The sequence below is a fragment of the Populus euphratica genome, unplaced genomic scaffold (genome assembly GCF_000495115.2).
Source record: "Populus euphratica unplaced genomic scaffold, PopEup_1.0 scaffold126.1, whole genome shotgun sequence".
In the NCBI taxonomy this organism is placed as follows: domain Eukaryota; kingdom Viridiplantae; phylum Streptophyta; class Magnoliopsida; order Malpighiales; family Salicaceae; genus Populus; species Populus euphratica.
This window is the reverse complement of record NW_011500016.1, coordinates 44,137-55,526: the sequence shown is the minus strand read 5'-3', so window position 1 is coordinate 55,526 and position 11,390 is coordinate 44,137. Positions and strand designations below refer to the sequence as shown.

The following is an 11,390-nucleotide window of genomic DNA, read 5'->3' as shown; positions in this document are numbered from 1 at the left end:
TAACAAATAATCTTACTCCTAAACACAGTGGACGAGTCGGGTGGTTTAAGAGATACCGTATATGAAGAAGAAAAGAAGGGAGCAGCCTCCGTAATGAATAAGCAAAAGAGAGTTTTCACCATGTTTTACCTGCTTCACTCCAGAGGGACGCCGCTTCCCCCGGGCCTGAGAGTGTCATACCACTCGTAGGCAGGACCGTCGAGGGGAAGGGGAAATTGTCTCAATAGCAAAGTTTTCTTTAAATTTTCGTAACAAATACACCTTTACCAACAAAAAGAAGAATAAGAAGAATTCCGAGGGCTAGTCCTCCATTTTTACATTGAAGACACAGTTTTTAGGTTTCATAAGGTGTAAAGTACCGAAGGGCATGTCGGACAAATTCTCAATTCTTTATCCTGGAAAAGCCAAGAAAAATCCTTGTCCACCTATATTTATGTTAACAACACCTTCGCCATGTGACTTCCTCATTGTAATGATTTTTATGAAGATTTTAATCCAAAAAATAACTAATAAGATGTCAGCAGTTACTCTCTAAACACCATATAATTTTTTATTATTATATTCACTCAAACATAAATCAGTCTTAATTAAAATTAAATTATATGAATTTAATAATTTTATATATCATCAATTCAATAATTGATTTGTTTATCTTTGAAAATCAAATATAAGTCTAGTCACATGTCATGACTTTTTAAATATTGGATAAGTTATTTGTGGTTTGACTAACATTCCAATGAATAGTTTTTTAATGTAATTAATATTCTTATATCTATAATTTTTGAACTTAGATATTTAAATAGTATCTACTTTATTAAATCTTACTAACTCATAACATGATAGTCAGACTTCTTCAATAAAATTTCAAATACTTTCAAATCACATTCTATTTTTTATAAAGATTTCATAATCAACATTATTTAAGAATAAGTAAAATATATTTTTAATTTACCAAGGGCTATAAATCCTTTCTTAATTACTTAAAAACATTTATATATTTTTTAATTGTTATCTTTGATTAAAGCATTGAGTAGTTAAAATCAAAACATAGTATTTTTAATATCAAATAATTTAATGATCTCACATATAAAAATCAAGTCTTTTCTTAGACACATGTAACTCTCTATGCATAATTCTAGTATGAGTTAGTTCAATTAACTTGTTAATATACAAGCATGTATATATTTCAACAATACTAATTAATATATGATCTTAATAAAATATTGACAATAAACATTAAGAGTTAATGCTTTGATGAAAAAAGAATTGATATAATTACAATAATTTTATAATTTTATTTTCAAAATACTTTGTCATAATTTCTTTATTTCTACTCTAAAATTATTATTTAAACTCATTTAACTATTAAATCTAAAGAACGCATTTGTTAATAAATAATACTAATATCATATATAACCAATTAATTAGTTAAAAGGTATACATATTAATAAAAAGAGATACAAGAAAATAAATAATAAATAGGCTAAATAAGTGTTATTTTTCCTATACTCAATTCATTTAAAAATTAGTCATTTAATTTTCAACTTTAGACTTGAACTATATTTCATTTGAAATAAAATATTTTTTTTAAAAAAAATTCTTTGCATCTTTAAGTTAACATATTGGAAAATATATTATTTTCTTAAAAAAAGTGAAAAATAACAAAAAAAAGGTACATATGATGCAATAAAAGAACAAAAAGATGCCCATATACTTTCTTTTCTTTTTTTTGCTTTTTTGCTTTTTATGTTGTTGAGTTTACTTTCATATGCAAATGTTTGTTATCTTCTGGAATGAATCCTATAAATTTAGTTGATGATTTGATTTCAAATGAAAATAAATTAAGAAAAGTGAAATCTAAATGGATTAAAATCATTTTTCATTTGAATTAATGATATTTTTTTATATATAGACCATAAAAATAATTAAGAATAAAATAAGAAAAATCAAAAAATAAATGTTGATCAAATTATTTAATCTTGCAAGATGAGAAATTTACCTTGTTGCATTTGCTAAATTTATTTATTAAAACAAATTTGTATTCAATTAAACGATAATAAACATATACATATACATTAAATTGATTGAATAAAATAAGAGAAACAAATTATGCAATGCTACATGTATTAGAAATATCATCTGGAAATAAATATTTTTTATTTTAAAAATTAACTCAATCTATACAAAAGATAAATAAATATAAATAAATCATAAAAACCTTTTTTATAATTAAATACATAGAAAATAACAAAAAATAACCATTTTAAAACACATTCTCGAAACAAAATAAAAGATAAAAGTAGTATTAATCCAACTATAAATAAAAATAATAATTTTAAAAAAACATACGAAAATTCATTAATTTAAAATATAGTAAAAAGATTAAAAAAAAAACTAGATGATTCTAGTTCTATTAAGACCAACCAGTCTATTTGACCTATTTCATCATGGCCTACAATAATAAGCTCTTTTTTTTTAATAGCTGAAATGGATGATAGATAATTAGTCCCAATAGTTTTTGAAAAAACAAAAGATTCATACGACTTTTCATCTGTATTACAAACTTTAATGATTTTGCGATCCAAAAACTAAATTTTAAACTCACTATTAACCGAGCATACCTATAAAGCATAACGGGGAATTTGATAAATTTATTCAAAACCCGTAAAACTATCCTAAAACTTAAAATCAATCAAAAATAATTTTTTTTACTAAGATTAATATGTTTATTTCTTGGCAATTTTAAGATAAAAAAATATATAATATGAGATCTCCTCATAAAACATAATTTGATACTAATTTCAATTGTTTTGAAGGTCAGAATCAGTGCTAGTATAAATTGTTTCTCTTTAGAACTGGATTCTAGTGATTTTCTCTCATCGCTCTTATAATAGAAGTAAAAAAATAAAATAAAATAAAGTTTATGATCAAAATTAATTTTTATTTTTAATTTTAAAAATTAAAAGGACCAAAAATTTATAATTTGTAAAGTATAGGGGTTGCAATAAATATTTTACCGAAACTTTTTAAATTCACCAATTTTCTATGTGTTTTTTTAAATTTAATTCTCTATCTTTTAATTCCACTATCCCACAACAAATTGACTTATACTTCAATATAATAAGAGTCAAATTAAATAAAAAAAAGATAAAAAAATGGTATGTCAACAATGCCATATAAAAAGGCTCTACAATGCATTTTTCACAATAAATCCCTTATTTTAGTTTTTTAGTTAATATTTGACTAAATCAACATGGTACATATAGAATTGTAAACACAATAGGTATTATAATGCTCAAGATCGACTCATACAAATTAAATTGAGTTCGAGTATCGTATCAAGCTTCAAAATATTGTTTAAGAATAATAAAGTTAATAAAAAAATAATAAAAAGCATATTGAAAAAACAATACGCCATAAATTTAGATTAAATAATAAAATAATAAATAATAAATTTTTTATAAAAAAGTTAAAGAAAAAAATATGAAATTAAAAAATAAAATTGGATTGAAAACATTAATATATAATAAATTAGATTTAAAAAATAAATTAAAAATAAAATTTTTGTAAAAAAACCAACAATAAAAACTAGAATTCAAAAAAAGAAGAAGAATGGACAACAAACTGCTCAACTTCCTTCAGTATACACTGCTCGAAGAGGAAAAGAATATTTAAAAGAATAGTTTTGAAAACCTTGAGATGCGGCATCCGCGCTAATAAATTTTTAAATTATAATATTATTTAATTTATAATAAGAAATTATGATATTTTTTAAAAATAAAAAATAACCAAAAACTAATATGAAAAAAAAAAAAAACCAAAGCCATGCATTTCTTTTCTAACTTGAAGAACATTGAAGGAATTTAACTGGATATTCAACCAAGAAACAAAAACTGCCCCGTGGACATGTATTTGCATTTTAGTGTTTTACTGTTATGAAAAAGAAAAAGACCCTCTTACCCCAAGATAGGCGAATTGTTATTTCAGTAAGAAGTAAAACCGTCCTTTCACTGTTAAAATTCACCGTGGAGTGGAATGAGGCTGGCGCTCCCACGCTTTTCCTTCGTTGTAGTATATTTTGTGATGTTCTATCCAGTTTCTCAGTCTCAAAATTTCTCATCATCCATGAAATGTTGCTGTCCCTCAACCACATTAGCTATGCTTGTCCCTCACCTAGAACACACTCATCTTCTCTCATCTGCCCAATCCCCAAAACCTTAATTTTCGAGTACCGTAGTGGTAGTAGTAATCCCTCACTCAAATTCCTCGTCCGGAGCTCCAGTGCCGACAACCCCCAAACCCTCCCTCATTCCGCTATCCAACGCATTGCCGACAAGCTCCGCTCCCTGGGCTTCACGGAAGAAACCGAAACCAAAGCGCCAACCACTGCTGGAGAAATCTTCATCCCTTTACCAAATCGATTGCCCAAGTACCGGGTCGGGCAGACTCTCGACCCGAGCTGGAGCACGCCGGAGAATCCTGTACCGGTGCCGGGGTCAGGGAAGGCTATATCTAGGTATCATGAACTGAGAAGAGAGGTGAAGAGAGAAAGAGAAGCAAAGAAAGGAGAGGGAAAAGTCCCGTCATTGGCGGAATTGAGTTTACCCAATGAGGAATTGAGGAGGCTGAGGACAATTGGGATTGCGGAAAAAAGGAAATTGAAGGTTGGGAAAGCAGGGATTACGGAAGGGATAGTGAATGGTATTCATGAGAGGTGGAGGAGGTCCGAGGTTGTTAAGATTGTCTGTGAGGATTTGTGTAGAATGAACATGAAGAGGACTCATGATTTATTGGAGGTTGGATAGAATTTCTTGATTGATATTCTTTAGTTTAGTGAATTATTACTACAATTACTATTATTATTTGTTTCTTGACTACGTTTTTCCTTTTGGTTTGCTATGCAGAGAAAAACTGGAGGGTTAGTTGTGTGGAGGGTTGGCAGTAAAATAGTGCTGTATAGAGGTGCCGATTATAAGTATCCCTACTTCCTTGCAGAAACTAGTTCAGTGAATGAAACTTCTTCTGATGCTGTGCAAAATATAGACGTGGATGATAAAGAAGATGATGAGGAGGGGAGTGTACTGTCTGCCGTGGATGGCGCAGCTCCACCTGAACCAAGATCATCCGATGAAATAGTTAGACCGAGCTTAGTCCAAGGGGTTGGTTCCCCCAATAGAGTACGGTTTCAATTGCCGGGGGAGGCACAACTTACAGAAGAAGCTGATCATTTGTTGGATGGACTAGGCCCCCGATTTAATGATTGGTGGGGATATGATCCACTACCAGTTGATGCTGATCTCTTACCTGCTGTTGTTTCTGGATATCGGAGACCCTTCCGTCTTCTTCCATATGGTGTCAGCCCCACTCTGACAAATGATGAAATGACCACATTAAAGAGGCTTAGTCGACCCCTGCCTTGCCATTTTGCCTTAGGTGGGCTTGTCTTCAATTTTCTATCTTGAAGTCTTATGGTTGAAATCTGATGATGACTTGTTTCCTTTTTTATACCAGGTCGAAATACGAAACATCAAGGATTGGCTGCTTCAATTGTTAAGCTTTGGGAAAAATGTGAGATTGCTAAAATTGCAGTTAAGAGGGGAGTGCAGAATACTAATAGTGAGTTGATGGCTCAAGAATTAAAAGTTAGTAATTACACCTATTTATGCCTTTCTTTCTGTTATGAATTTTCAGTTCATAAATTATGGTGCTTTGTTATGTATCTTGTCCAATCGATGCTTAAGTCCTTATATCCATAGATTCTTCATTTCTTTTAGGTGTTAAGAGTTAAGACTTGTATATTTGGAAATCTAAGGAATTAGCTATTTAGCCGATGTTGTTGAAATAATTTCCCATTTCTCAAGTCTTTCTGACACTGATTGAAGCGGCTAACAGGTTAAGGTCTTTCTCACAAACTCATATACGAGATTCTTGAGCAGTTAGCTTTCCTTATTGATTAACTTGGGAGTATTGCATTAGAATTTGCAGTGTTCTACTTTATTTCCATTAGATCATAGCATAGCACCTCTAGTTGCATATCATCAAAGTGTAAATCCTTCTAGCGTGGTATATTCACCTATCTCTCTCTCTGAACTTGTATTCTGGCATGTGCTTTTAGATTTGGACTTCTTTCTTATGTTTGTTGAATTCCCTCTTCTGTTATAGAACCTGGACCATGGATGGCGAATTGATATCCGAATTTATGAATTAAGACCCCAATTATGAAAGTCGAGTATTAATTAGAGCAAATAATAAGATTGGTTAAAAGTTTTCTCTTCAGTTTTTTACTACATTAATTGAGTGGTTGTGAGGCCACTTGGAAAGTTGTTTGTTTGGGATTGTGTCTAAGCCACACTAAGATCTATTCTTCTTGAAAATGTACTGCATAATTAACTTGAACACGCTGTGAATGAAATTCTGAAAGGACATATTCTATTCTTTTCTGAAAAAAGTACAGATGAGTTATAATCTCATTAAGTTCTATCATGATTTTTTTAGACTGATAAGCTCAATTTTTATTTTTAATTTTCCAGTCAACTTTTATTTTTATACTTCCTATAATACCCGAAGAAACATTTAAAAAATTGTTATTTAGTGTCTTTTATTGGTGAAACTTTACAGTAAATATTAATAAGTAATTTTTTCACTCATAAAGCATTTTTCTGGCTTTGTAGCCAAAATAATGTTTTTCACTTTTTTTTAAGTTCTGCTAAAAGACTAAACCTGTTGTATATTGTAGTGTGATTTTCATATGATTTTATTCTTGTGAGAGTCTAGAATATTATTAGCAAGTCATCGTTAGAGAATTTCACATTTGTGTTGCAAGCTCCCTTAACATTATATTTTGTTGAAAGAAGGGTAAGCAAGGATAGGGTTAGTAAGGATAAATAAAGGAAGGGAGTGGTCGTGTTTCAACATCTCTCTTCTTTGGATATGCAAGGGATGAGAAGGGAAGGGAAGAGAATGAGAGGGTTAGGAAAACATGAGATTAATTATAAATTGAAAAATAGCCTTAATGAGTGGAAGGAAGTTATGCTTAATATTAATTTATTTAGTGTCTGTCTTAATTTTGTCCTTTATTCAAGCAGTTTTTCCTCACAAAGTTGCCTGAAGCCTAGTGCTGTAATCTCATTTAATGCTGCAATAATTTCTGCCAGTTGTTCTTCAAATGTTATTAAATCAAATACTTATAGAAGGTCTGAAAACTAAATGGCCCAGATAGCCTGCTATAAGCAAGCTATAATAAGAACTTGCTCTCTATGTTGTATATGTTGTCCAACTTTTTTTTTTTAATTGTAAGTTAAGGATGTTTATGTCATTTAATATTCTTAAATCCTCTAAACACACCAATCTGGGCTGTTAAGATTTTTAATTATTTGAGAGGTTTGAACACTCCTAAACTCCACCTTTGCTTTCCCTAAGTATATTTAGAGCTGGATTATTGCAGATCTGGCCGTACTGGAGCTTCTAGCATCCCCAGCTTCCTGGGATTGCTACATTATTGTGATGGCTTGTAGGCAAAGTCTATGATCAGTTCTTTTTATCTCATCAAAACTAGTAACCTGCTTTACGCTTGTGGACTTCCACGCCCTTTCCTTGGGATTGAGAGAGAGGGGGGGGGGTTTGTTGGTGAGAGCTGGGAAGTATGTTCTCTTTTCTCATGTTAGCTACAGTGGTGCAGGTGGTTACAGACTAATTAGGACCACCTTCTAGAAAAGAATAAAAGGGAACACAAGTAAATAACCTACTGATCCTCTATGATGTGAACATGTCGCTACGGTACTGATACAAACAGAAAGGAAAATAAAACCGACTTAACATTAACATCCGAAATGCAACTTTCCATAATCAGTTAAAAGACCCAACAACATGAGGCAAAGATAACCACATTCCAACTTCTTAGTATCAAACCCAACATCTTGCGACAAGAAACTCTTTGGAATTGCATGGTTTGAGTTATGAATTGTGTAATTTGTCTATGGTTTATGATGATTTCAATTATTATAGATATGAAATCTTTGATTCTTGAATCAAATTGATACTAATTAAGAATTATACCATTTTAACAATGATGAACTTGACAAGAAATTTTGAAGTTGTTATGACTCTGTTTCAATTGGTGGCTCGCTCATGCATACCTTCTTGTGAGAGCAACATGCATCTCCAAGTATTCTTCTCTATAAATTGACACTTGATAGATGGATGGCTATGTCTGTCTTTAACCAATGAACATAAACTCGAAACTCTATGCATTTAAACATTGGTTCTCTAAGATACTTCCTTTTTAAACCCCTCCATCTGTTAGTTATTTTTTGAGCTATGTTATCAAGTTAGAATTATTAGCTTATGGTTCCAGCTATTTGATCTCACTTTCCCTCTTCTGACAATTTTTGGTCCAGTCCTGGTATGAAATTTTCAATATGGTGTATGGACTCCTATCCATGCAGAAGTTTTTACAATGGATTTATTGATCATTGCATTATTCATAAATTACACATTGCAAAATAGTATCAAAGCTTGTTATTTTAAAAACCTTTATTTGATCACACCCCAGAGAATGTTGATTACTCTAATTGTAGATACATGCTAAGCTTCAAACAATTTATTGTAGTGGCTGACCGGAGGAACTTTGCTTTCACGGGATAGAGAATTTATTGTATTGTATCGGGGAAAGGATTTCCTACCATCTGCAGTTTCCTCTGCAATTGAAGATCGAAGAAAGCGTGGAGATATGGATAAACGATGGACAGACTGTATTACATCAAATGAAACTTCAGAGGAGCTTAAAGACAGGAGTTGGAGGACTACAAATGCTAAATCTACAGATGAAATTGATGGTACTAATGACCGGAAACATGATCTCTCTGAAAATAAAAACTTGAGGTCCACTGATGCAGCAATTAAAAGGACTAGCATCAAATTGTCCATGGTATGATGTTGTGGAGGTGCCATAGCTGTTAAGAATTGACTTGCACTTGTCAAACTCTTATTTATATTAATACGAGGCATGTTATCACAGGCACTAGAAAAGAAAGCCAAAGCTGAGAAACTTCTTTCAGAGCTAGAGAAATCAGAGATGTCCCAGCAGCCAGAAATAGATAAAGAGGGGATAACTGAAGAAGAAAGATACATGTTACGGAAGATTGGCTTGAAAATGAAGCCTTTCCTATTAATGGGTGCGTTCTTTGCAAGAAAGCACTGTTGCATGTATCTTTATATTCTTTTTCAGATTAAAGGGCTTTTAACTTGTCAAAATGAATTATCCCATCAGATGGCCCCTGATTAGTGTTTTCTCTTCTTTTCTCAGGTAGACGGGGGGTTTTTGATGGAACAATTGAAAACATGCACCTTCACTGGAAATATAGGGAGCTTGTAAAGATAATATGTAAAGAGAAGAGCTTTCAGGCTGTTCAAGCAGTAGCACGGACCTTGGAGGCTGAAAGTGGTGGAATATTAGTGGCAGTGGAGGGTGTCAGTAAGGGTTATGCTATTATCCTGTATCGTGGGAAGAATTATACACGACCTGCTTGTTTAAGGCCTCCAACACTCCTGAGTAAAAGGCAAGCAATGAAACGCTCTTTAGAGGCACAACGACGAGAGGTAAACTTGGCTTGTATGATAGAAAGTGCATGTATTTTTCCCTGTGCCCTTGTGCGTGCATGTGTATAACAACACATTTTAGAGGTAAACATATTGTTGTAATGTCTTAAAATTGTGTGCTCAAGCTAGAAAAGAAATAACCCATGTGCTTATTAATTTAGCTTACAAAGAAAGTCTAAATAAATTAACTTATATGAGAAGCCAAGAGGTTTAGCTTGTCTAAAAGCCCAAGGATGTCATATTTCAGGGTTGTCTTATTTTCAAGCTCTCATGCTCTAGAACTTGGATGCTAAAGAAAAGAGTGAGTTGGATAGAGATTTCTTTTATATGCGTGAGGTAGATTTGTAAGAGAGAAGAATAGTGTGTGAGAGAGTGAGTTTTGGTGTAAATGGGTTTTGTTTGAGAGAATAATATGTGCGATTCCTTGTAATCTCTGTTTTCACATGGTGCATTTTTCTTACTATGCTTGCTCATGGATGTAAGCCAAGGTTGCCAAACCGTATATATGTTTTTATGTGTTGTGTGATTGTTGATTCTTGGTCTATTTCCACAACGTATAGTAATGATTAGGATCATCCATTAATGATTAAGTTTTAGCTTTCAAGGTCTGTTGACTATCTGGAAAGTAAAGAGAAGAGTTGTCCTGGCTTATCACCTTTGCCATGATATGAGAACCTTGAGAGCCCTTTGATGATGTTGTGCTTGCCTGTATGCAAGCTTTTCCATCATTTGTTTTTACTCATTTCTATCTCCTTTGACTCAGTATGATATCTACGTTATCCTTTGGATTTTCTGAGTTGGGCTTTGGTTGGAGTAGATTTTATGTTAAAACCTTGCCCATAAAAATAGTGTGGTAATTTCTTTTTCCTTTTTCTTTTTTCTTTGCATGCCCTATCAAATTACGTTGCCAGTTTCCCTATCTTATCCAAGTGATGACATTTTGGCATCGATCAAGATTACTGGCAGCCTTTTGAAACATTCAAATAGTTGGTCCTTCTGATATCTGACCTGATATGCTGATTACTATTCCTGCTAAGTGACCTAATTTTTAAAGAGTTTGATTTTGTTTCCTTGTTTTCTTAATGAAGTCATTGAAGCTTCATGTTTTACGGCTCACCAGTAACATAGACCACTTGAAACTTCAATTAGTGAGTATCTCACTTTCCTAAACTCATTTGATGGTTTTTATTAGCCAAGTACATTGTCTTATAAAATTCAAAGATGATGTTTGACGCAGGTTAAAGACAAGGAAGCCTATAATGTACAGTGCTTTGATGAATCAAAATTTCAGGTGATTGGCTTTCCATCCCTCTCACACCCAGAAACATGTCATGCACTTTGCACGCACATACACTAACACAACTCTTAGTTTAGTGCCTGCTGGCTTTGTTCTACACGCTGCCCAACAATGTTCACTGTTTGATCAATACTAAATTGAACATTTTATTCTTTAACTTAAGGGTCTGTCTGTTTTGCGTAAAATATGATCAATGAAAAATATTTTATAGTCAACCTTTAAAATTAGTTTATTTGTTGGAAAACATTTTCAGCCTATGAAGTTCCGTAAAGTAATCCACTTATAATATCATTCAACTATTTCAACTACCACTACCATTGAAAAATATTTTTCAAGCCAAACATTGAAAAATATTTTACATGTAAATCATTTTCCATCTGTAAAAGGCTAAATTACACATTTGCCTTCTGTTTCAGGTTAAAGGTGAATCAGAAGAACCTGCAAGAACAGATTCTGAACTGAAGCCTGATTGTCATTCATATTCAACCATTCCTGC

The 11,390-nt window shown here is 32.2% G+C and overlaps 1 protein-coding gene across 1 annotated transcript in view; it reads left to right on the top strand.

The window, feature by feature from the left end:
- The first annotated feature begins 4,057 nt into the window (after positions 1-4,057).
- CFM2 (CRM family member 2) overlaps positions 4,058-11,390 on the top strand; it is an 11,861-nt gene continuing 4,528 nt past the window's right edge. Inside the window, exons 1-9 of the mRNA XM_011048972.1 lie at positions 4,058-4,796; positions 4,905-5,433; positions 5,512-5,642; positions 8,609-8,926; positions 9,017-9,173; positions 9,305-9,597; positions 10,686-10,745; positions 10,835-10,888; positions 11,311-11,386. Of these exons, the coding sequence (XP_011047274.1) occupies positions 4,131-4,796; positions 4,905-5,433; positions 5,512-5,642; positions 8,609-8,926; positions 9,017-9,173; positions 9,305-9,597; positions 10,686-10,745; positions 10,835-10,888; positions 11,311-11,386 (2,284 nt within the window). The 5' untranslated portion in view covers positions 4,058-4,130. The remainder of the gene's footprint in view (positions 4,797-4,904; positions 5,434-5,511; positions 5,643-8,608; positions 8,927-9,016; positions 9,174-9,304; positions 9,598-10,685; positions 10,746-10,834; positions 10,889-11,310; positions 11,387-11,390) is intronic.